This window comes from Oryx dammah, unplaced genomic scaffold, assembly GCF_014754425.2.
Source record: "Oryx dammah isolate SB20612 unplaced genomic scaffold, SCBI_Odam_1.1 HiC_scaffold_4, whole genome shotgun sequence".
Classification (NCBI taxonomy): Eukaryota; Metazoa; Chordata; class Mammalia; order Artiodactyla; family Bovidae; genus Oryx; species Oryx dammah.
This window is the reverse complement of record NW_024070188.1, coordinates 69101806-69128888: the sequence shown is the minus strand read 5'-3', so window position 1 is coordinate 69128888 and position 27083 is coordinate 69101806. Positions and strand designations below refer to the sequence as shown.

General features: G+C 37.5%; 1 protein-coding gene across 12 annotated transcripts in view; it reads right to left on the bottom strand.

Annotated features, from left to right (window-relative positions):
- The window catches only part of UTRN (utrophin), a 547129-nt gene that overhangs the window by 89694 nt on the left and 430352 nt on the right, over positions 1–27083 (bottom strand). For all 12 annotated transcript variants that reach the window (XM_040238622.1, XM_040238626.1, XM_040238624.1 and 9 more), the window contains 4 exons: positions 22580–22848; positions 13975–14121; positions 10808–10886; positions 7592–7652 (listed from right to left, as the gene is read on the bottom strand). In XM_040238622.1, coding sequence (XP_040094556.1) covers positions 7592–7652; positions 10808–10886; positions 13975–14121; positions 22580–22848 — 556 coding nt within the window. The remainder of the gene's footprint in view (positions 1–7591; positions 7653–10807; positions 10887–13974; positions 14122–22579; positions 22849–27083) is intronic.

Here is a 27083-nt window from a genome sequence, read left to right as displayed (position 1 = left end):
AGCCCTGAAAACCTTGATTCCAGCTCAGGGAGCCATGGATGATAATTTGTTACAGTAGCAGTAGAAAACTAATACATGTACCATACAAAATCTAGAAGTCCATAGAAATACAGTCCATACAGTCTGTGCTGTAATAAATTATCATCCATATCTCCCTGAGCTAGAATCAAGGTTTTCAGGGCTGTGTTCCTCTCTGAAGGTTCTGAGAGCATACTGCCTTTCACAGCTTCTAGAAGCTGCCTGCATCCCTGGATCATGCCCACTACTACATCCTCATATAACCTGACCTATTCTCTTCCAGGGGTCAGGAAGTAGGCATCTTTATATGGCCAGATTCTGCCTACTGCAGTATGTCAGGTTTATATCAAAACCTGTAATATTCAAGTCAATATTCACCAAGCAAATTAAAATTCTCTAATATTATAATTATCATTATTATTATGTGGAATAAAAATTAAAATGTCACATTTGAATTAGATGATTGCATCTTCTCTTTTTTTAATTGGAGTAAAATTGCTTGACAATGTTGTGTTAGCACCTGTTGTACAATGAAGTGAATCAGCTATATATATACACATATGTCCTCCCCTTCTTGGACCTCTCTCCATCCCCTTCACCTCCCTATCCATCTAGGTCATCACAGAGCACACATCTGAGGCTCCCAACCTAAACATCCAGACAGAAAAATGAATAAAGAAAATATGGTACAGAGGGGCGGTCCTAAGATGGCAGAGGAATAGGATGGGGAGACCACTTTCTCCCCAACATATTCACTGGAAGACATTTGAACCCTGAGCAAATACCACGAAACAACTTCTGAACCCTGGCGGAGGACACCAAGCACCCAGAAAGGCAGCCCATTGTCTTTGAAAGGAGGTAGGACAAAATATAAAAGATAAAAAGAGAGACAAAAGGGTTAGGGACGGAGACTGTCCCAGGGAGGGAGTCATAAAAGAGGGGAAGTTTCCAAACACCAGGAAACCCTTTCATTGGTGGGTCTGTGGGAAGTTTTGGAATCATAGAGGGCAACATAACCGAGAGGAAAAAATAAATAAATAAACCCCACAGATTATGTGCCTAACTGCAACTCCCAGCAGAAAAGTAGCCCAGACGCTCACATCTGCCACCAGCAAGGGGGTTGCTGAACTGGGAGGTGCGGGCTTCATTGCTTAGGGTAAGGACAGTGCCTGAACACCCTGAGGACAATCTGAGGGAGCCAATGTGAGACAGCAACCCAAACTGTGGGATAGCCAGAGAGAGAGAAAAAAAGAAAAAGAGGAAAGAGAGAGAGAGAGAGAACTTTCCCAAGAAAAGTTCTAATCTAAGGCACTGCCGGCCTGCTCACAGAACAAAGGGCTGAGTGAATACCAGAGGAGAGCTGGCCAGCAGTGGACCAGCCCATCCCCAACTGGAGGCAGGTCGGGGGCGACAGCCAGAGCCAGAAGGCGAGGGGCAAACTCGGCCTCAGAGATGGCATCCTCTACCAAACTGCGAGCAGATTCCCAGCTGCTAAGTCTTCCTGGGATCCTGGATGGTGGACATCCGCCAGGAGGATCACAGCTAGAGATCAGCTCCCCAGAGGAGACACAGAGCACACCTGAGACAGCATGCCCACCGCACACCTGGGAAACCCAGCGGCAGGGACGGGGAGGTGGTAAGATGCACCAATCCATCTGGGGAGAGTGTGCTCGCCAAGCGCCTGGTCGCCTGAGTTGCTCAGACATGGGAAGGGCACAAAACGCAGGCCCAACCGAGTCTGTGCCTTTCTGGAGTACCCAAGAACCTGAAACGGAGTGGCTTAGATCTGGGAAGTGCACGCAAAGCAGGGCCTGCTTTAGACAGTTCCTGCAGAGCAACCTGGAGCCTGAGTAGTGTAGACTGGGAAAGCACACACACCGTGAGCAGGGGCAAACCCAGTGTGGCCCAGACACTGTGAGCACTCCCCACACACGCCAGTGATATTTGTTTGCAGTGCTCCTCCATCCCAAAGCACCACTGAACAAGTGAGCCTAAATAAATGTCCACCTTCACCCCGTTGTGTCAGAGTGGAAGTTAGATACTGAAGAAACTTGCAAACAGAGGAAGCCCACCAGGCTCCTCCGTCCATGGGTTTTCCAGGCAAGAGTACTGGAGTGGGGTGCCATCGCCTTCTCCGAACCTACTATTACCTTGCAAAAAAAAAACCCCATTTTTAAAGCAAATTTCATATTTTTTATAACTTTTGTGATTTTGTTTTGTTTTTATTTTTTTAATATTGTATTTTTGAGAGTCTAAACTCTAGATTTTTAACCTTGGCTTTTTGGTATTTGTTATCAATTTTGTACCTTTAAGAATCCAATCTTCAGTACCCATTTTTACTTAGGAGTGTGATTACTGGCTTGATTGCTCTCTCACCTTTTGACTCTCTTTTTTCTCCTCCAGGTCACCTCTATCTCCTCCCTCCCCCTTCTCTTCTCTACTTAACTCTGTGAATCCCTTTGGGTGTTCCAGGCTGTGGAGAACACTCAGGAAACTGATCACTGGCTAGATTGGTTTCTCTCCTTTTGACTCCCCCTCCTATCCTCCTGGTCACCTCTATCTCCTTCCTCCCTCTTCTCTTCTCTATGGAACACTGTGAACCTCTCTGAGTGTTCTAGACTGTGGAGAGCAAATAGGGAATTGATTACTGGCTAGACTGCTCTCTCCCCTTTTGATTCCCTCTCTTCTCCTCCTGGTCACCTCTATCTATCTCCCTCCTCCCTCTTCTCCTCTCCATGTAACTCTGTGAACCTAGATTGAGGGCAGGAGGAGAAGGGGATGACAGAGGATGAGATGATTGGATGGCATCACCCACTTAGTGGACATGACTTTGGGTAAACTCCAGGAGTTGGTGATGGACATGGAGGCCAGGCATGCTGTGGTTCACGGGGTCACAGTCAGACACGACTGAGTGACTGAACTGACTGAACTGAACATGAAAAAAAAAAAAAAACTATTAAAAATATAAATGTATGGAGGCTAAACAGCACACTTCTGAATAACAAACAAATCACAGAAGAAATCAAAAAAGAAATCAAAATATGCATAGAAATGAATGAAAATGAAAACACAACAACCCAAAACCTATGGGATATAGTAAAAGCAGTGCTAAGGGGAGGGTTCATAGCAATACAAGCCTACCTCAAGAAATAGGAGAAAAATCAAATAAATAACCTAACTGTACACCTAAAGCAACTAGAAAAAGAAGAAATGAAGCACCCCAGGGTTAGTAAAAGGAAAGAAATCATAAAAATTAAGGTGGAAATAAATGAAAAAGAAACAAAGGAGACCATAGCCAAAATCAACAAAGCTAAAAGCTGGTTCTTTGAGAAATAAATAAAATAGATAAACCATTCACCAGACTCATCGGGAAAAAAGGGAGAAGAATCCAATCAACAAAATTAGAAATGAAAATGGAAAAATGACAACAGACATCACAGAAATACAAGATCATAAGAGACTACTATCAGAGACTATATGCCAATAAAGTGGACAACTTAGAAGAAATGGACAAATTCTTAAAAAGTATATCATTGATAAACATAGATTCAAAAATCCTTAACAAAATTCTAGCAAACAGAATCCAACAATGTATTAAAAAGATCATACATCATGACCAAGTGGGCTTTATCCCAGGGATGCAAGGATTCTTCAATATTTGCAAATCAATCACTGTGATACACCACATTAACAAACTGAAAGATAAAAACCATTTGATTATCTCAATAGATGCAGAGAAAGCCTTTGACAAAATTCAGCATCCATTTATGATAAAAACCCTCCAGAAAGCAGGCATAGAAGGAACATACGTCAACATAATAAAAGCCATATATGATAAACCCACAGCAAACATTATCCTCAATGGTGAAAAATTGAAAGCATTTCCCCTAAAGTCAGGAACAAGACAAGGATGCCCACTCTCACCACTACCATTCAACATAGTTTTGGAAGTTTTAGCCACAGCAATCAGAGAAGAAAATGAAATAAAAGGAATCCAGATTGGAAAAGAAGAAGTAAAACTCTCACTGTTTGCATATGACATGATGCTCTACATAGAAAACCCTGAAGACTCCACCAGAAAATTACTAGAGCTAATCAATGAATATAGTAAAGTTGCAGGATACAAAATTACCACACAGAAATCCCTTGCATTCCTATACACTAACAATGAGAAAACAGAAGGAGAAATTAAGGAAACAATTCCATTCACCACTGCAATGAAAAGAATAAAATATTTAGGAATAAATCTACCTAAAGAAATAAAAGACCTGTATATAGAAAACTATAAAACGCTGATGAAAGAAATCAAAGAGGACACAAACAGGTGGAGAAATATACCATATTCATGGATCAGAAGAATCAATATAGTGAAAATGAGTATGCTACCCAAAGTAGTCTATAGATTCAATGCAATCCCTATCAAGCTACCAACGGTATTTTTCACAGAGCTAGAACAAATAATTTCACAATTTGTATGGAAATACAAAAAACTTCGAATAGCCAAAGCAATCATGAGAAAGAAGAATGGAACTGGAGGAATCAACCTGCCTCACTTCAGGCTCTACTACAAAGCCACAGTCATCAAGACAGTATGGTACTAGCACAAAGACAGAAACATAGATCAATGGAACAAAATAGAAAGCCCAGAGATAAATAAATCCATGCACATATGGACACCTTATCTTTGACAAAGAAGACAAGAATATACAATGGAGAAAAGATAATCTCTTTAACAAGTGGTGCTAGGAAAATTGGTCAACCACTTGTAAAAGAATGAAACTAGAACACTTTCTAACACCATACACAAAAATAAACTCAAAGTGGATCAAAGATCTAAATGGAAGATCAAAAACTATAAAACTCCTAGAGAAAAACATAGGCAAAACACTCTCTGACGTAAATCATAGCAGGATCCTCTATGACTCACCTCCCAGAGTAATGGAAATAAAAGCAAAAACAACCATATGGGACCTAATTAAACTTAAAAGCTTTTGCACAATGAAGGAAACTATAAGCAAGGTGAAAAGAAAGCCTTCAGAATGGGAGAAAATAATAGCAAATGAAGCAACTAACAAAGAATTAATCTCAAAAATATACCAGCAGCTCATGCAGCTCAATGCCAGAAAAATAAATGGCCCAATCAAAAGTGGGCCAAAGAACTAAACAGACATTTCTCCAAAGAAGACATACAGATGGCTAACAAACACGTGAAAAGATGCTCAACATCACTCATTATCAGAGAAATGCAAATCAAAACCACAATGAGGTACCATGTAACGCTGGTCAGAATGGCTGCTATCAAAAAGTCTACAAACAATAAATGCTGGAGAGGGTGTGGAGAAAAAGGAACCCTCTTACACTGTTGGTGGGAATGCAAACTAGTACAGCCACTATGGAGAACAGTATGGAGATTCCTTAAAAAACTGGAAATAGAACTGCCATATGACCCAGCAGTCCCACTGCTGGGCATACACACCGAGGAAACCAGAATTGAAAGAGACACATATACCCCAATGTTCATCGCAGCACTGTTTACAATAGCCCGGACATGGAAGCAACCTAGATGTCCATCACCAAATGAATGGATAAGAAAGCTGTGGTACATATACACAATGGAATATTTCTGAGCCATTAAAAAGAACACATTTGAATCAGTTCTAATGAGGTGGATGAAACTGGAGCCTATTATACAGAGCAAACTAAGTCAGAAAGAAAAACACCAATACAATACATTAATGCATATATATGGAATTTAGAAAGATGGTGATGATCCTATATGCGAGGCAGCAAAAGAGACACAGATGTAAAGAATAGACTTTCAGACTCTGTGGGAGAAGGCGAGGGTGGGATGATTTGAGAGAATAGCATTGAAACATGTATATTATCATATGTGAAATAGATCTCCAGTACAGGTTCGATGCATGAGACAGGGTGCTCAGGGCTGGTGGACTGGGATGACCCTGAGGGATGGGATGAGGAAGGAGGTGGGAGGGAGGTTCAGATGGGGAACAAATGTACACCCATGGCTGACTCATGTGAATGTATGGCAAAAACCACTACAATATTGTAAAGTAATTAGCCTCCAATTAAAATAAATAAAATTTTTAAAAAAGAAAATATGGTACATATATAAGTAGAATATTACTCAGTCATAAAAGGAACAAAATTGGGTCATTTGTAGAGACATGGATACACCTAGAGTCTGTCACACAGAATGATTTAAGTCAAAAAGAGAAAAACAGACACTGTATATTACCACATATATATGGACTCTAGAAAAATGGTACAGATAAACTTATTTCCAGAGCATCTTCTCTTAATAAAAATGTCAGTTTGTTGAGCCTCTGACTTCTTTCCCTTCATACCTGCATACATTTGATACCAATCCACCACTTTGCTACCTTATACTAAATTTATTACAACTCAGCACATGGTAGATTGTACACTGATAAAAGTATTAAGTTGTATCAAGACAATGTAATACATATTGCTTATTATATTTGCTATGACTATGGCAAAATTATTTGTTTTTTTAAATATGAAGATATATTTCAGACCACAATAAAACCTTCATAGGAAAATGGTACTTCGTAAGCATTTTGATTTCCCTTACAAAGTTTTTAGGAAGAAGGATACGGGAAAAATAGACTATTAATCTTGGCACAAATTTTGGAGATACCACATGCCACTTTAGGAAAGATATAAAGGAAATGGCCAAGAGATCTTTACCTGACTTGCCTATGGTCATAGGACTAATCTGAGACATAGTTAACTCCAGATAATAGTGAACTTTTTCTCTCAAAATGAAGCCACCATCACTTTTATATATAAAATAGATTCAACTACAACTCTCATCACTTTTATCACACTGTAAATCAATAACTTACACTTCAAGGGATGTGTAAGATATATTTTACCATTTTGCCCAATGACAACACACAGACTAAGGCAAGGATCAAATCCTGTGCAGACCTTGTGTAAATTACACAAAATTTATAAAATGTTACATAATATGGGAAAACTTACTATGTAAAAAAGGAGAAATTGTCAAGTTGACAACAAAAGTGCAGGATATTAAGCCTAAACTAATTGTAGATAATTTCCACAAGTTGAGAAAAAACTTGAAAATATCTAACTTTTTAATGATAAAATCCTGTTTCTTTTTGGTGGACTAAAATGAGAAGAGTACAAGTACTTTTTAGATGAATTTTCTGGGAGACAAAAATGGCTTAGAAGCAATACAGTTGGAGAAACTGTATTCATTATGACAAGAATATTTAGGAATATTCAGGAATATTTAAAAATTTCTTCCCAAATATTTTAATATCTGCTTTATAAAAGTATCAGCTATATTACCTATAGCCTAGTATAATGAATTACAAATATCAGCCTGATTTTTAAACTAATTTTTTCAAATATTAAGTATATATTCTTTATATCCACATAAACATATAAATTCCTTCCTATAATAAGTTTCAAATTCAGTTTTTAAAGTTACATGGGAAATGCCTCTTAAGTTATTAACACAATTTTATTGTCTTGGTATCATAAAGGAGAATTAAAATCAACTTACTTGATGTAATAGGGCACTTTATTATGTGAAATGGATCTTTGCCACGGCAGCTGGACTGAAGCTGAAGAAACAAACGGAGGTTATTGGAAACACTTCTAACTCTTATGTTTTACACCTTAATGCAAAACAATTGAACATGTTTTATAGCAAATTCAATGAGAAATGCTGGATTCCTATAATTATGAAATATGCTAGGCCAAACAAAGAGTGGCTTTAAAGATTGATTTAAAGCATGGAAAGAAACAATACAGTCTCAATTTCTAATGCCAACTCTAATTGAACCTGTTGATATTAATATTTTTAAAAATCACATTTTATTGTTTCTAACAATTAACATTTAAAACATTTGAAAATACATATGCTGTATAAATTTTGATTAAGCTAAAACCAAAGTTAATTTTACCCAGGCAAAATCTAGGTATAATCTACAATCTACATATACCGATATGGTAAACTAGATTTCTTAAGATTGAATTTTCCAGGTCACTAATAATACTCTTTACTTAGCTTCATGGGCACAGAATAAATAGTACAGATGTCATTTAAACAAACTCAATTATATGGATTTTAAAAGGAGAAAATTAAACATAGCCCAAAGGTTTTAAAGAACCAAGGCAATTATCTAGATAGAAGAATTCCAAATACTTATTTCCATCTGAAATGCACAGGAAATACAGTTCCTTACTTTTATACACTAGACAGCACTATGATTGAGATTTTATGTTTTGTTTTACTGAGGTACAAATTTTTTATAATTCCATTTACTATTTATAAAATTTTTTTCTATATTAATTATTTTAAGACTTATTCAAATAGAGTTGTACCTGTACATCTAGAACCTTTAAGGAATTTTAGTAAATATACTAAAAAAAAAACAAGCAAATCCATCTAAAGTGTTACAAATATCACTAGGTTCTCATATAACCAGTCGTTGCTAATTTTTTTTTTTTCTCCTGAATAGGGTGTCATAATCCTACTCACTAATATTTAGCATTTTGAACTTTACAAAGCATTTTCAATATGTCTGTTAATAAGGAAGCCAACAATGAGGAACTAAATATTAGACATGAAATAACTTGCTCAAAAATAAATGGCTGAGCCCAAACATGATTTCAGGATTTCGGACCACCAGTCAGCAATATTTCTAGTCGACAACCCTTCCTCTCTTTCTAAAGTGTGAGCATTCCCTTCTTGAACTATGTCCATGAAAGAATTAAAAGGGGATGACAATATGGAACTAGGTATATTAAATTTCTCATTAGAGCCAAGCTCTTTGCAGCACTGGCACCAAGCTAATAGGTCAGTCTTTATTTTGTGCCTAACTAAACAGGCTCCTTTCATAACCATGGCTAAAGTTCAAGAAATTTAATAAAGCCAAAGATTTCAAGCAGCAGTGGATAACAATTACTAAATTTATTAATTGGGATTTTTTGGTACAATTCTCCATTCATTTTAATGACTGTTTTGATCTGAATAACTTTGACCTCCTGGACTGTCCATGCCAGGCAATGAAGGGCAATGTGCTGGAGTTTCACAATTTTTACAATGTTTCACTTGCTAAAGAGTAAGAGTTTGATTTTTATTATGAAAGAATGGTTACTAGGTGAAAGTGTTCAGTTTCATCAATACTAATAAATACATACACTGTAGAACTATAGAGTCTCAATGGTTTGTTAAATTTCTCTTTACTTTGGTCTCAGCATATAGCTTTATGTTCCATAAAATTAAGTGCAAGCAATCTGGGGTAACTCATAGCTAATGAATAATGAAGCAAACCTATTTACTTCATGAACATGGAGAGTATCCAAACTTTGGACATGCGCTATTGCATCCAGGTAGACAGCATATTCCAGGAAGGACTCAACATTTCAAAGACAGGCTACCTAAGAGCTCAGGTGTGTGAAACAGGTGTGGGAGTGATGGGGTGAGAGAGGACCACGGAGGGACAGGGAGAGATGAAACAGAGAGACAGGAATACATCAGAGAGAGCTGGCTTGGGCACTAGAGAGGCGTAGGACAGGAAAATCAGGAATGAGTCATTAGGATTCTTGAAATTGTGAGAGTAAGAAAAGCCTGACCTTGAATTAAGGTAAAGCAAATTATCAAGCATGATGAATATTAAGAGAAAATATAAATGAAATAAATTTAGCTGGAAGACATAATATTATTATTTCAGTTTTCTCTATGGCTGTAGATACAAAGGTACCATAATTGGAAAAATAAGCTTTGCATTAAGTTTCAACCTCCACTTAAATTAAATTAAACTAAGTGCTTGCTTACATATGTTTTCCAGAGAAAAGGAAAGGAAAGGAATAACATTCAGAGAAAGCACTGGTGCCAAGAACTGTGCTAGGTGTTTTGTGTAACTTGGTATGTTTTCTTATTTAAATCTCAAGGCAATCAGAGGAAATAAGTATTATTTTAGTAATTTTAAGATTAAAAAAATGAACTTTCAGGACTTAACAGTCCTGGTAAAAGGGAAAATTAATATTTTAATCTCAATCTGGGTGACTCTGAATCTGATATTCTTTAATTTCCTTAGCAGTGAGTGATAAAGAGCTCAAATTACTTATTAAAGATCTCACGAACAGTCAGTTCACCAAATGAAAAATTAAAGATCTCATGAACAGTCAGTTCACAAAATGAAAAATTTCAGTTGAAGACTATTACATAAAACTCTACATATGTGCTTTGGCTAAATCTGCAAAATTTAATTAGAAGAAAAGCTAAGTATGATTGCAATGAGCCTAATAAACCAGAATCTTCTCAAAGATTTATGGGGAATTTTTTTTTTTTCTTTTTAAGTCTCCAGGTGCATTGAAAATAAACATGCATTTCTTAGTAGGAAAATTAATTTAAAATTTTTAAATATAAAAATGATTTCTTTACTGTGAAAAAGTTCAAAATCTTTGCATATGGCACAGCAATAGGATACTATATTAGTTATTACAACAGATGGTTCAGTGAAAAACCCTAGCTAAAGATGAATTAATTTTTGCTTCACTTCAAAGACTTACCATGACCAGATGATAGAAACAGTAACCAATAAGCATTGGGTATTGACTGGTCACTGATGTTGAGATCTTCTTTTTTTATATTCATCTAATAAAGCACATCTATTTATAGCAAAGGATATAGTTTCTTGAGTGAAAGTGAAATAATATGCTGATTCATTCAATTAATGAATTAATTGGAAATCAGCTTATTGGTACTTACTAGAGAGAAAATGCTGAGAGGATGGTCCAAAATCTCTATGGGCTTCCTGAAGCTGTTTAAGGCGATCATCTACGGAAACCTGCACATATACAAACAAGAAATAATTTGATTTCAAAACAATGACCTTAATAATAACCTTGATTTAAGTACTATAATAAATGGTACTATAGCCCAAGATATGATTGCTGGTACAGACTCTTCTAAATTTGGGATCAAAGTATGGGTATGAAAATAGACTCGACATCAAGTAACAGTAAATAGTTCCAGGTACTCTTCTAAGTATTTTACGTGAATTCTTTTAACTCTCACAAAACTCACATTGAATAAGTATTACTCATTAAAATCATTGTTTTACGAATAAAGATATGGAGACCTAAAGAGGTGTTCAAGGAAATAAAGTTATTATTATGTGGCAATGTTAGTATACACACCCAGTCTACCAGATGTCAGAAGCTATGTCTTGACATTATTCAACACTTTAGTCAAAATCAGTAACACTCTAAAGCATCTAAAGTAAAGATGTGGCCATGGGGTCAGTGGCTACTCATCTCTCTTTTGTAAGGAAGGTGGTAAAAAGGGCTGTAAAAAGAAGTCTAAAATATTCCAAGGGAAAAAAATAGATGATAATGATGATGAGACAGATGACAGATGTAGATGGAGAGTGAAAGGACATATAAATATGGATGACTTATATTCCTCCAAGTTCATGTCTATCATCTTGACTTGGGAGTATTCAAGTAGATACCAGGTGAATAATACACTCTATATATCTGTTTACACACAGTCTTAGCTCTCTACATTTTGAAAATGCAGATTTGGTACCCTGAGAAATTAACTGCAAATCAATAGCAATTGCACACAGCCTAATGACATTTCCATTTGCTCTTCCTGGTCTTTGTCTAGTAGTGCTAGTCAGGTGTTGCACTTAGATTGCCAATCTTATTTTCAGCTGCCTTTAAATGGAACGCGTGTCTCTGGCTCACTGGGTACCTCCTTTTCTTCCTGGTTAGCTATCAAAATTACATTAGCAGGTACTTGGTTTGTTGTGACCAAAAACATTCAAATGCCACACTTTTACATTCCAGAGAACACAAGATGCTACTCTTGAAATTTAATACCACTGTCAGCCAGCATAAATTGTGCTCCTCATATTTAATCAGCAACTAACATCTGAGCAACCCACTCCAGTATTCTTGCCTAGAGAATCCCGTGGACAGAGAAGCCTGGTGGGCTGCTGTCCATGGGGTCGCACAGAGTTGGACGTGACTGAAGCAACTCAGCATGCATGCATGCATTGGAGAAGGAAATGGCAACCCCCTCCAGTATTCTTGCCTGGAGAATCCCAGGGATGGAGGAGCCTGGTGGGCTGCTGTCTATGGGGTCGCACAGAGTCGGACACGACTGAAGTGACTTAGCAGAAGCAGCAGCAGCAACATCTGAGCTCTCATGGTTACCAAGCTCAGAGATCAGGATGAAAGAATAACTTTTTCATGCATAATGTATTCCTTGACTTCTAATATTTGCAGATGGTTAACAACAGAAGCAGAGTGGCAAGGGAATCAAGATGGACCACAGCAATACCAGTATGAAGATAATGAATTAGAGAAATGGAGCAGAGTCAATTGAAATAGAATAAAAGTCAAATGCTTCTCTGTTCTACTCAGTAGAAAAGCATGTATGAGTTTAACAGGTTCTGCTTTACTAATCCCAGATTAATATTCTTTTTCAAAGGCAGAAAAGACTGTTTAATACTATATACTCATTTATAACCTCTTCAATTTCATGAAGAAAATATAAGCCACTAGGTGTTTGAACAGTTGAATAAATTCAGGACCTATCATGGGGCTTTCCTGGTGGCTCAGATGACAAAGAATCTGCCTGAAATGCAGGAGACCTGAGTTCAATTCCTGGGTTGGGAAGATTCCCTGGAGAAGGGAATGGCTACCCACTCCAGTATTCTTGCCTGGAGAATTCCATGGACAGAGGAGCCTGGTGGGTTAAAGTCCATGGGGTCACAAAGAGACGGACACGACTGAGCAGTTAAAAATACTTGGCGGGCCACAGGACTTATTCAGGACCTACCATGCTATAAAATATTATACCTCTAAAATAAAATGGTTTTATGTGCTACCTCAAAATTGCATGTTTATCTTGTCAAATTAGGTCACTTCAATTTAGGTCCAAAACATATAGAGAGACTAGTAAGCATTATTTTTTTTCAATCTTCCACTTTAACTGGGGCTTCCCTGGTGGCTCAGAGGGTAAAGCATCTGCCTGCAATGCAGGAGACCTGGGTTCGATCCCTGGATTGGGAAGATCCCCTGGAGAAGGAAATGGCAACCCACTCCAGTACTCTTACCTGGAAAATCCAATGGACACAGAGAAGCCTGGTAGGCTATAGTCCATGAGGTTGCAAAGAGATGGACATGACTGAGTGACTTCACTTTCACTTTTCACTTAAAGTATCCCACTACTTTTCAGGGGAAAAAATTATTATTATGACTTCTAGAAACTGGACACTCAATGTGACAAAGCTCTACAAAGACTGAGCCAAATATTACTGACTGGAACATGTGGTGACTTGCAGATACTTAGTAACACTCAACAGGATTCTTCCTGGTTTGACTCTTTTAAAACTGAAATGCTCAGCTATATTAAAACAACTACATTAGAGCAACTAAGATATAAGAACCTAAGGTAAAATACCATTATACTAAAGTGTGCTAGCTGGAAAAAATGAGCAAGATACATAAAAAGCAAGCAATGAAAGAAGGATGGAGACTTTCTTAACTTTTCAAAAGAAAAAAAAAACAAAAACCATGATTCAAGTAAGAAAAATGACTCCTTTATGAGCCATTATGGAAAGAATGTTTCTGTGACCTACGATAGGTTTCAATTACTATAATTTATTTGACCTTTTGCAATTTTCTACAAAAATCCTATGAAAAGAATGCTATAAAATTACATTAAAATCTATATTCAAAAGTAAATGAGGCCTTTGGGTTCAAGATACAGAAAGACAAATAACTAATGTCATCATATGCTAGAAATCCATTATTAAATACAGCCCATAAAGACGGAGGAAAGGATGGCAAGTGGTAGAACAGTGGGGTAGGGCTTAAAGACCAAGGTGTGAGCCTGCATTATGAAGAGGAATCAGCTGACACCTGGAAAAGCTTCCATCGCATATTAAGGTCATCGAGCTGGCGAGACATCTTTAGAGACGGGTGCAAGTCAAGAGGAGACAGTTGACTGGATAAATCATTCATTGTTTTCACTTTTAAGTTGATTGGTGCAATTTCTTCTCTAAATGCCTAGGAGAAAAGATAAGAATAATGTCACTAGAAAAGAATAAACCAAAAGCTAGTATTCCGTATTTCCTAAAATAAATAAATAAATAACGAAACACCAAGATCAGCTGAAAAGTCGTCTATGATACCTGCTCACTCAACAACTGACTTGACTGAGGTCTTGAAGAAACAGGACCACCAGCCAGAGTTCACCTTTATAAACCAGAGAATCTAAATAGATGCATGAAGAGAAAAATTATAGCACAAACACATTTACATGATTTATGTATTTAACGATATATATTTCCTTCAAATTTTCCATTTATACTGTTTATTCTGGAAAACATCATTATTCATTTTACTAATTGCTAGACTGGATTTTATCTTTAATTTTCTTTCATATTTTCCAGCTTTTCATATGGATTCTTTAATATTTTTTCACTGGATGCAAAAACTCAATGTCTCTATTTAAAATTAAGTTAGAAAGTGGCCAGTACAAAAAGCTTTCCTAACCATAAAATCCATTCCTATTATATACTTAAGATGTAAGTTTTCTCTCTTTCAAAGTCATTTATGACCTTTCTTTGTGGTTAGAGGTAGGGAAGGAAGAGCAGGGTCTATCAGAAAAGAGGCAAACAAAGCTTAGAATTGACAAATGACAGTTTTGGGCATAGTAAGAGACCTGGAACAGGTGGAGGTTGAAGGGATACATGTCAAGAGGGAGAAATAGAACAAAAAAAAAAATATTTGGGTTCAGTGACAGTGATATGTCCTATGAGAACAAACAACAAAATAAGGAAAACACCAAGTTTTTCTCCTTTCTCCACATAATTTCAACCCCCTCTATGTTCATGTATCTTTTTTCCCATAAAGTTTTGCTTAAGATTCCATCCATCCCTTGAAAGACTCACTGGAGTGCCCCACCTATTGGGAAGACTTCCCAGAGGCCTTTCCTATTCCAGTCCTGGTTGAAGGCCCTGCCCATGTGTTCACCAGCTTTCTATCCCCCATCTCCAAACCAGCCAGGATTTCCAAGCTGCACTTCTCTGGAGACACAAATCAGGTTTTACAGTGGGTGCATTTTTTATTGTTTTGTGCAATATGAACCACTTGTTATAGATTTTATATATTTCTTATTAGAGGTCTTAGTTCCTGGCGATGTGAGCCTTCATATTTTAATATCTCCCTCCATATAATGGAAGCGTCCTGAGAACAGACACTCTTCAGTACTCAGTACAAAGTTAGTAATAAAAGAGGGGCAGAGTTCCTTTCTAATGATGAAGGTTCAAAAATGGTATTTGAGGCAAGATGAAGTCAGTAGAGAATCTGCCTGAAATGCTGAAGACCAGGGTACAATCCCTGTATTAGGAAGATCCGCTGGAGAAAGGAATGGCTACCCACTCCAGTATTCTTGCCTGGAGAATCCCATGGACAGAGGAGTCTAGGGGGCTACACTCCACAGGGTCATACACAACTGAGCAACTAACGCTAACACACAAGCCAATATAGCACCAGAAACAGAAGTGGGATATTAAAAGACACTTGAATATTTTTAATTCTTTGTTATGCTAAATATTAACTGTGGACCAAACATAAGTGTTGTGAACCTACTATTAGAATAAGCTCTCAAGTGTCATCGTTTCTGCAATCTTCACCCCTTAAGAGAGTAGGCATATGTGTCTCAGTCCCATTTCTTCTCTTTCATCACTCCAAGTTTAGCTAATGAATAACAGATATCAAAGTGCTTTTGAATGCTATAAAGTTTTATTAAAACACTACAATATTAATTTTACTTCTTCCTCATACTTATAAAAAGGAAACCTTTAGCCACTTCCCCAATCCTCTTTTTAAAACACGAAAAGGCTAAAAATAATCATTATGGCGGTAAACATCAAAATAACATTACTAACATAATTTTGCTTTTAAAAAGAAAATTAATTTTGAACAAATCAGATAATATGTTTATTTCAAAATTCTTGAACATGTCCAAAAACCACATGAAGATGCTCAAGTTGGAGGGTCAGAAGAACAGATCTGGAGCCCAGAGAAAAAATGAAAGATATAGACCTTGGAGGTAACTGTGTAAATGATACCTGAAACAGTGAGCATAGAAGTCAACACAAAAGGAAATATCACGAGAACCCTGAAGACACTAGCATTTTAAATTTAGGCCTCGGATGGACATTTGATTTCAGCTGTAAATAAATGATTGAAGTGGTGGGGTTAAATAAATTACTCTGTAATCAAGCATAAAGTTAAAAAAAAAATTCAAAATCAGATAGAAGAACGGAAGCCCATGAAGATGTGAAAATTGCTGCTGCGTGGAAGGAATTCAGTTTGGGATAGTTTTTCTCCATGATTGCAGATGTTGATCATTCATGAGTGACAGAATGTATACAAATAAACAAATTCACAAATACAGGTCAATGACAAAAGATGTACGATAACAGAGACATTATAGGTTTAAAGAATTCATATTTCATAAAAAAGCATGGGACATAGACAGGGGTGGGAAAGGAGAATTTTTCAATCTGTACTTTGAAAAGGCCCGAGTTCCCTCAGATTCAGTTTGAGATACAGAACTCATATCTTTCAAGCTTTCTTCAGTGGTGATCTTATATCATACTATAATAATCAGCTTTTAAAATCAATATCTTTGTATTTTGAAGGCCTTAAAGATGAACAATAAAATGCTAGAAAATATTCTTAGGTTTATATAATTTTAAATAAAAACTAGTTTTATTTCAAATGATGGTGAAAGTTCTTTAAAAATTATAAATTTAAGACAGATTTTAGAGATGACAAGAGCTTTTTCCTTGGAATCAAGGCCATCCCCAAGAAAAAGAAATGCAAAAAAGCAAAATGGCTGTCTGAGGAGGCCTTACAAATAGCTGTGAAAAGAAGAGAAGTGAAAAGCAAAGGAGAAAAGGAAAGATATACCCATTTGAATGTAGAGTTCCAAAGAATATCAAGGAAAGATAAGAAAGCCTTCCTCAGTGATCAATGCAAAGAAATAGAGGAAAACAATAGAATGGGAAAGACTAGAGATCTCTTCAAGAAAATTAGAGATACCAAGGGAACATTTCATGCAAAGATGGGCTCAATAAAGGACAGAAATGATAGGGACCTAATAGAAGCAGAAGATATTAAGAAGAGGTGGCAAGAATACACAGAAGGACTGTACAAAATATATCTTCAGGACCAAGATAATCACAATGGTGTGATCACTCACCTAAAGCCAGACATCCTGGAATATGAAGCATCACTAGGAACAAAACTAGTGGAGGTGATGGAATTCCAGTTGAGCTATGTCAAATCCTGAAAGATGATACTGTGAAAGTGCTGCACTCTATAGCCAGCAAATTTGGAAGACTCAGCTGTAGCCATAGGACTGGAAAAGGTCAGTTTTCATTCTAATCCCAAAGAAAGGCAATGGCAAAGAATGCTCAAACTACCGCACAATTGCACTCATCTCACACGCTAGTAAAGTGATGCTTAAAATTCTGCAAGCCAGGCTTCAGCAATACGTGAACCATGAAATTCCATATGTTCAAGCTGGTTTTAGAAAAGGCAGAGGAACCAGAGATCAAACTGCCAACATCCGCTGGATTATCGAAAAAGCAAGAGAGTTCCAGAAAAACATCTATTTCTGCTTTATTGAATATGCCAAAGCCTTTGACTGTGTGGATCACAATCAACTGTGGAAAATTCTGAAACAGATGGGAATACCAGACCACATGACCTGCCTCTTGAGAAACCTATATGCAGGTCAGGAAGCAACAGTTAGAACGGGACATGGAACAACAGACTGGTTCCAAATAGGAAAAGGAGTACGTCAAGGCTGTATATTGTCACCCTGCTTATTTACCTTATATGCAGAGTACATCGTGAGAAACGCTGGGCTGGAGGAAGCACAGGCTGGAATCATGATTGCTGGGAGAAATATCAATAACCTCAGATATACAGATGACACCACCCTTATGGCAGAAAGTGAAGAAGAACTAAAGAGCCTCTTGATGAAAGTGAAAGAGGAGAGTGAAAATGTTGCCTTAAAGCTCAACATTCAGAAAACTAAGATGACAGCATCTGGTCCCATCACTGCATGGCAAATAGATGGGGCAACAGTGGAAACAGTGTCAGGCTTTATTTTTCTGGGCTCCAAAATCACTGCAGATGGTGATTGCAGCCATGAAATTAAAAGACGCTTACTCCTTGGAAGGAAAGTTATGACCAACCTAGATAGCATATTGAAAAGCAGAGACATTACTTTGCCAACAAAGGTCCGTCTAGTCAAGGCTATGATTTTTCCAGTAGTCATGTATGGATGTGAGAGTTGGACTGTGAAGAAAGCGGAGCGCCAAAGAATTGATGCTTTTGAACTGTGGTGTTGGAGAAGACTCTTGAGAGTCCCTTGGACTGCAAGGAGATCCCACCAGTCCATCCTAAAGGAGATCAGTCCTGGGTGTTCATTGGAAGGACTGATGTTGAAGGTGAAACTCCAATACTTTGACCACCTGTTGTGAAGAGCTAACTCATTGGAAAAGACCCTGATGCTGGGAGGGATTGAGGGCAGGAGGAGAAGGGGATAACAGAGGATGAGATGGCTGGATGGCATCACCGACACAATGAATATGGGTTTGGGTGGACTCTGGGAGTTGGTGATGGACAGGGAGGCCTGGTGTGCTGCAATTCATGGGGTCGCCAAGAGTCGGACACAACTGAGCAACTGAACTGAACATAAAAATAATGCTTTTTTCTTACAAGCCACAGATAAAAACATTAAAAGCCCTTAGACAAATAATGCATTTTAGGCTTAATTTTGTTTTTGTGGTCCAGTATTTTATGGTAACAAGGAATCTTTCCATTAAGAATGTTTATCCTTTGGGTTTTAAGAGCTCCAAACTAAAGGCGTTTTCTGAAATAAAGCAAATTGTAAAATAGTTTCAGATCTGCTATGTGTTCTGATATAAAGAACAAATTTATCATGATTTGGCTGCATTTTCCCATGGAAGAATAAAATCTATGAGGTTTTCTTTGCTACAAAAACAGAAACATCTGCGTGTGTTAAGGTGCTGACCAGCAGCCTGTTGGCAGATGGGAATCTCAGCTCTTCTCCTTTCAGAGGTATGTACTCCACAGATAAGAGCAATTAAGTATAATTTAGGAACTTGAAATTATTCAATCACCCTAAAATATTTTGTTTTCCAGTTGCTTTGGTATATTTAATAATATTTAGCAATAATCAGAGAACTTATTTTCACCTGCCTATAACTTCAGGAGTATTCTTTAAGCACATATGAAACCTGCCGAAGTTTGAATATATTTATTTGGCTTAAAGAGACCTAGGTTTTCTTTCTTTTTTTCCTAATAAGATGCTAAAATATTTTAATCCTTGGTCTTAAATATTAACTGTATTTTTCCTAGCTTTTCCACATAAGCAGAAATGTAAACAGAAGGATTTGGATGCAGAGATGGGTAATTTCTTCATCAAATGGGATTAACAAGTCCCAAAATTTTAGGCCAGATATAACTTCATTTTTCCCTCAACAGTAATCATCCCATATTAAAAACTGATGCTTTCAAATTCAAATAGGTAAATTCTTACTCAATCAAGAGTCAGTTTTGCAAACCAATAGAACATAGTTTCTGTAATCTATTGGCTTAACGATTTTTCAGTGTTTGAAAATCATCTTTTAAAACACAAGAAGTATGCAACTTCCAAAGGACTTATCCTATCCTAAAAAGTTGTATTTTCAGTTTGCTATCTTAACTCAGATTTGCGGATACTACAGTTGACTTTATTTTTCTGAGCTCCAAAATCACTGGGGATGGTGATTGCAGCCATGAAATTAAAAGATGCTTACTCCTTGGAAGGAAAGTTATGACCAACCTAGACAGCACATTAAAAAGCAGACACATTACTGTGTGAACAAAAGTCCATCTAGTCAAGGCTATGGTTTTTCCAGGGCTCATGTATGGATGTGAGAGTGGGACTATAAAGAAAGCTGAGCACCAAAGAATTGATGCTTTTGAACTGTAGTGTTGGAGAAGACTCTTGAGAGTCCCTTGGACTGCAAGGAGATCCAACCAGTCCATCCTAAAGGAGATCAGTCCTGGGTGTTCATTGGAAGGACTGATGTTGAAGCTGAAACTCCAGTACTTTGGCCACCTGATGTGAAGAGCTGACTCATTGGAAAAGACCCTGATGCTGGGAAAGATTGAAGGCAGGAGGAGAGGATAAGATGGTTGGATGGTATCACCGACACAATGGACATGGGTTTGGGTGGACTCTGGGAGTTGGTGATGGACAGGGAGGCCTGGTGTGCTGCGGTTCATGGGGTCGCAAAGAGTCGGCCATGACTGAGACTGAACTGAACTGAACAGTTACATGAAGAAGCCTACTTAATTCATGGTCCCTGGAAACATGTATATTTACCATGAAAGATGGCAAGATGACAGACCCCAATACTTTTTAATAATAATTATTTGTTTAAAATATAATATGTAACCTTTAAAGATTCAAATTCAAATAGTCAATGAAAATTGAGCTTAATGACAGTATTATCAATGAGGTCTCTACAATGAAAGAGAAGAGCAAGAAACTAATCATGAAACCCCACCATTTACTAGCTGTGTGGGCATGAAGCAATATCTATAGGTTTATCATTTGTACAATAATAATACTTAGCCTGCTGGGTTGGTGTGGGAGTTAAAAAGGATAGCAATGCAAACTGGCTAAAGAACAGTTCTTGGCATGTAATAAGCATCAATAAATGCTATTATTATTCCTATGTCTATACACAAATATATATTTACTTATACAATTTGCCTGAGTAGGATTCAGTTAATTTCCTAGACCTTTCTTCTATTTCCTATTCAGCCACATGCAAAACAAAAAGGAAACTATTATCCAATGTCTGTGCACAAAAGATATCTATCTTTTGCAATAAAAATCCCATTCACAATATTGATATTGTCAGTCTGATTTGTCATCCATTTATTCTTTGTTCCATGACTACCTACTACATAGTTTACCGCATGCTAAGCTGCTTTTGTCATGTCTGACTCTTTGGGACCCTATGGACTGTAGCCCTCCAGGCTCCTCTGTCCATTGGATTTTCCAGGCAATAATACTGGAGTGGGTTGCCATTTCCTCCTCCAGGGGGTCTTCCTGACCCAGGGATTGAACCCTTGAGCCTCCTACATTGACAGGCGGGTTCTTTACCACTAGCTTCACCTGGGAAACCCATATAGTTTACTATGCTATTATGAACCTCACTGGCTTCCCTGGTGGTTCAGATGTTAAAGAATCTGCCTGTAATGCAGGAGACCTGGGTTCAATCCCTAGGTTGGGAAGACCCCCTGAAGAAGAGAATGGCAACTCACTCCAGTATTCTTTCCTGGAGAATCTCATGGACAGAAGAGCCTGGTACGCTACAGTCCATGCGATCACAAAGAGTCAGACACGACTGAGAGAAGAAGACTTTTACTTTTTCACAAATCCCAATACATTCTAAATCTGTTTATTTGTGTCTTTTACTGCCTAAATTCCACTAATCTCTTTTCTGGATATGTTCTAGAATACAAGAGCCAAAGGGAATCTAGACCAGAAGTCTAACATCCTTAACTCTGCGCAATATTACAAACAGAATTTATAGCTAAAATAATTCTTCATTATATACTCAGACGATAAGATATAATTAGTAAAGAATGCCCAGTAAAACAGTACACTTTTGATTAAACCTCTAAATCCAACCACCCATGTAAAAAGCAACCTGCCAGACTACACCATGTGGACGCCATTCTGCAAGAGCCAGGTTGTGAAAAACACTATAAAGGAAACAATTCAGTTTCTTCAACAAATACCTTGCAGAGAAAATAAAAGACAGAGGGGAAAATAAAAGATAGAGGGGAAAAGACAGAGGAGATTAAAAGGGACTTCAAAGTATTCTTACAAAAACCGATAAAACTAAATCTATACTGATTAGGGATTCATAGCTGGGTGAAAATGTATAACACAAAATAAAAGTAAAGTATTGTAAAAGTCACCTTAGTTGCTGTTTTGGTGGGGAGGGGAGTTCTGATGGTGAGGGGCATATGGAAAACATCTGTTGTGTCTAGAAAAGTTCTATATCCTGACTTTGATGGATATTGTCACAGTGTTGGCCTTATAACAATCCTTTGTAACAATTTATATAATGTATGTGGCTATCCTTATTTGTGTTACATTTAACAATAAAGTGAAGTCACTCAGTCCTGTCTGACTCTTCCTGACCCCATGGACTGTAGCCTGCCAGGCTCCTCTGTCCACAGGGATTCTCTAAGCAAGAATACTGGAGTGGGTTGCCATTTCCTTCTCCAGGGGATCTTCCTGACCCAGGGATCAAACGTGAGTCTCCTGTATTGCAGGCAGACTCTTTACCCTCTGAGCCACCAGGGAAAGCATTTCTTAAAACCCTTTATCTGAGGCAGGGATGCTGACCATGGTTTTCTCAATGTGGTCCTGAAGTGAGTCGATGAGCAAGTCTCCCACGGGCTTCCAGCCATTCCGCACAGCCTCTGCCTCCTTCAGGTCGGCATCCAAGTCATCCATCGCTCCCTGCAGGTCTCTGAGCTTTTCCAACGCCTTGTCCACTTGCTTTTGCCAACTGCTAGTAACAGCATTTAGACTTTCCCACTTCTCTTTGACTTCAGAAGACTGCTTGCGCATGGCTTTGGCAATCTTTTGGGCTTTCTCCTCAGGAGTCAATTCTGTAATTTAGAAAAAAAAAAAAAAAAAAGAATATTTGGATGACTGGTCAACTCTTTCTTATAGTCAAGTGTAAATACCACCTTTCAAAGGATAGCACCTAAGCTACATTAGCCAGAGTAAGAAAAACTGTCTCCATACTGCTTCTACTTATTCCCGCTCTTCTTCAAAATAGACAAGAGCCACTCAGAGTGGTTTTGGTGACTTTTGAATTTTAATAAGCAGTGCTGTGGTTTTGGTGACTTTTGAATTTTAATAAATTTGCAAACCTTGAAATGTAGCAACTCAAGAAATAAAGCAATTTTTCTTTAATACAAATTTAATGAAGTAAAACTTTTCATTAGTTTTTCATTGTTCTCTAGAGAAATGGGAAAGATAATTGGGAGAAAAACAGCTTTAAGTCATAAGGGAAACTTTGAGAAAATAAGATTTATTTATCATGTTACCAAAAAAAAAATACAACTGACATATCAAATAACATATAGCAAATATAAATAACATATCATAGATACTTCATCATCGCTGAATCTGTTTGGCAGTAGTTCATCTTTAATACAAGTCATTCTCTGTAGCCTAGACGTATAACACATCCACACATACTTCAACAAAAAGACAGCAAGACTTCAAGGACCACCCTAAATATTTAACAGATCAACAGAACTTGGGCTTCCTCAAGTGGAGGAAAGAACCCGCCTGCCAATGCAGGAGACAAAAGGGAAGCAGATTTGACCCCTGGGTTGGGACGATCCCCTAGAGGAGGACACATCAACCCACTCCAGCATTCTTGCCTGGAGAATCCCTTGGACAGAGTAGCCTGGTGGGCTACAGTCCCTGGAGTTGCAAAGAGTCAGACTAAAGCGACTTAGCATTATCATCAATGGGACTTGCAGAATTTCTGAAATAAAGTAGACTTTTCAGACAGGAAAGGGCAGGCATAATGTAAGATGCTGCCAGAGGACAGGGGCAGTAAGACAGGGTAAGAGTCCAGAAGACAAGCAAAGGAAATAGAAATCAAAGTCAGGTTGAAAGCCAAGAGTCAGAAACAGTGATGAGAAGCTGGCAAGACAAGGACAGGGGAACTTGATAGTCGTAGAACAAACACTCTTGAAGCAGGTAGAGACCTCCATCTAAACACTCCTGAGCCTTAACACCCTTAACACCCCAGGATGCCGCCTTTCCTTTCTTTTTTTTTTTTTTTTAAATTTTTTAATTTTCCGCCTTTCCTTTCTAGCAGCTGATTTGATGGTTCTCATGCTTGTCCCCTAGAAACAGAGAGGCAAGTCAGAATCAATGTAAATAAACTGTATATTTCTTTAATAGAAGTGCATATTATTCTTTGTGATAACATTCCATCTTTTAGTATCAATCACATTAGCGACATCCACTTCACCTCAAAACATTCCACACACCACTCATAAAATGCACTGAGGTTCATCAAAACTTCTGATAAGATGCACCGAAGCAAGCCCTTCAAAACTATAACTTTTCTATGCAACACACATCTGTCTGCCTGTCTTTATTTAAATATTATTTAAAAGTTGAGACAAAACGGACAGAACGTTTATTTTTATCTAAGTTTCCAGAAGAGCCAGTTCACTGGGAAAGATCATGATGCTGGGAAAGACTGAGGGTAAGAGGAGAAGGCGGTGACAGAGGATAAGATGGTTGGATGGCATCACTGACTCAATGGACATGAGTTTGAGCAAGCTCAGGGAGATCATGAAAGAGAGGGAAGCCTGGTGTGCTGCAGATCATGGGGTCGCAGAGAGTCGGACACAACTTGTGTAGTAAATAACAACCACAACCAGTTTCCAGAAATTTCTAGACCTCATTGTTTAAATGCAAACAGCTATAATAAATCTCCAGGAATGACACAGATGATGAAGAGCTTAGAAACCCAAGAACTTCGAGTGCGCTGCTGAAAGATGTGAGGCTACACAGAAACATGACCCATCCCTTAGCAGATGAATTGATTATAAGAAGAGACAATGTTATGATAGACAGATTGAGTATACTAGTAAAAGATAAATAAGGAAAATAAGTGAATTTGAGCCCAGCTTTAAGGACTACTTAGAATTAGATACACAATCCAGTACAACGGTGAGGGGAGGGAGTTAAGAATCCTGGAAAAAAAATTTTCAAACTTGTTACAGGTCAAGGTTTCAAGGTTCTTGATAAAAAAACAATTTTGTGAGGACAGGTATATCATTAAAAAGGCAACTTTATTTAAATCCTTAAACCTTCAAGATTTTTTACAAATCAAAAAATATGTTATATCAATACTATTCGTATTTTATATAAATATACACATGCTATGTGTAAGAGAAAAAAATCATTCTTAGCCTGATAAGAAAGGGAGTCAATAATTTTTATGATGGCAACAGCTGTACTTGTTAATAAATCACTTGAATTTTTTGAAAGATATATTTTAAACACTCTTGTTTTATTGACTTTTGTAAAAAACATAATAAGTGCCAATTTCAGAAGAGACAACTTAATTATGATTATTTTCTCTAGATAAAGTAAAAACTGTTTCTAAGTCAGTCACTGAATAACCTGGTAGGGAGACACACAGCTTCTTTGTCCTGTGACAAAATAGCCAACTCTGGCTGTGACTTTTTGTCTTCATTTAATGTAAAATCTTTTGATTGAGCAGTCCTTCTGTGGTATTTATAATAAAATCCCCACTCAAGCAGCTACTCAAAAGAAAAGTTCTACGTTCAATTTACCATCTGTTTGCCAGAAAGAAAGCGTATTAACTAATCACAGAATCAGAATAAAAGTGCCTCCTGTTGCAGCAACAATCTCAGTTTAATATATACTTTAAACTAAGAACAGAGCAAAGTACAAAGCCAAACAAAAACCTTCCAGAACTTTTGTAAAATAGGTAATAAGAAGCAACATGTGAAATCCCAAATTTTGACAATTTGGGCTAAGAAAATAGAATAAATCAAATCAAAACAGAAAGCATAAAAGATAAAAATAATAAAGGGATATCCAAACTTAAAAAAAAAAAAAAAACACCTCCTGTTACTTGAAAATCAAAGGACGAAGTTCACTTCAAATTTTCCAAATAGATATTTTGCAGTAAAGTTCAAGACCCTCATGCAAGAGTGGAGAATCTCTTCAACCAGTGGTTTGGAATTCTGGTAACATACTAGAAACCTCCAGGAGAGAGGCTGTCTGTTTACTTGTTTGTTTTTAAATGCTGATCCCTAAGGACCAAGTATTAAAAGATTCTGGCTTAGTTGGTCAAGGGTGAAGGGAGGCATGGATATATTTTAAAAAGCTCCCCAAGTAACAGTAATTGTTGCCAGGATGGAGCAGCGTCAGTCTATTGGATTATAAATTGATTTCTCTGGTCACTGCTGCTGGACAGAGTGTTTCCACTCCATTGAGCTGCTGTGTCATTCCCATGCAGAGCAGGGTGCTAACTACTGAAGGTGGGAAAGCAAATGAAGCTTGGTGATAAGAGGGGAATCTAATTTGCATTTGAAAAGGCAGTAATAGAGGCTAATAGACAGAGGAAAGAACAGGATAAAACCAAGTAAATTTAGTGACAATTCACAGACCAGAAGCACTTTTCCTGCCTCACTCTCCTACTCCCTGGTGTGTGTGGGTACGTTTTGGGGAGGGAGTACTTTGCTTCGCTCTCCATTCTCCCATTCTTCTCCCTTTAAGCCTTCCTATTTATCTCTGAGGGTGGGACTGTATTTTTATATTTATAATTGTATTATAGGCTCAGAAGGAAAGAAACTGCCTACAATGCAGGAGACCCACGCTTCATCCCTGGGTTGGGAAGATTCCCTGAAGAAGGGAATGGCAACCCACTCCAGCGTTCTTGCCTGGAGAATTCCATGGACAGGGGAGCCTGGCGGGCTACAGTCCAAAGAGTCAGACTCAATTGATCAACTAACACTTTTACTTTATCACTATATATTGTATATAGTATGATGTGTTATAAAGTATTATAAATATTATCGTATTTACTTTATATTTATATAATTAAAGTAGAAATTCATTTATTGTGTTACAAAACATTTAATAAAGAGTAGATAACTATCTTTTAGGAAGGAGAAACAAGAGAAAGAGCGGAGAAAGGAATGACCAACCCTGAAGCTTTCTTTCAGGTCCAGTGACCTTTATTCTTCAAATATGCAAATTAATTGGATAGCACTTACACCACTCTCTTCTTTCCACCCTGTATTCTACGCTTCACTGGAACACAGATGGAAAA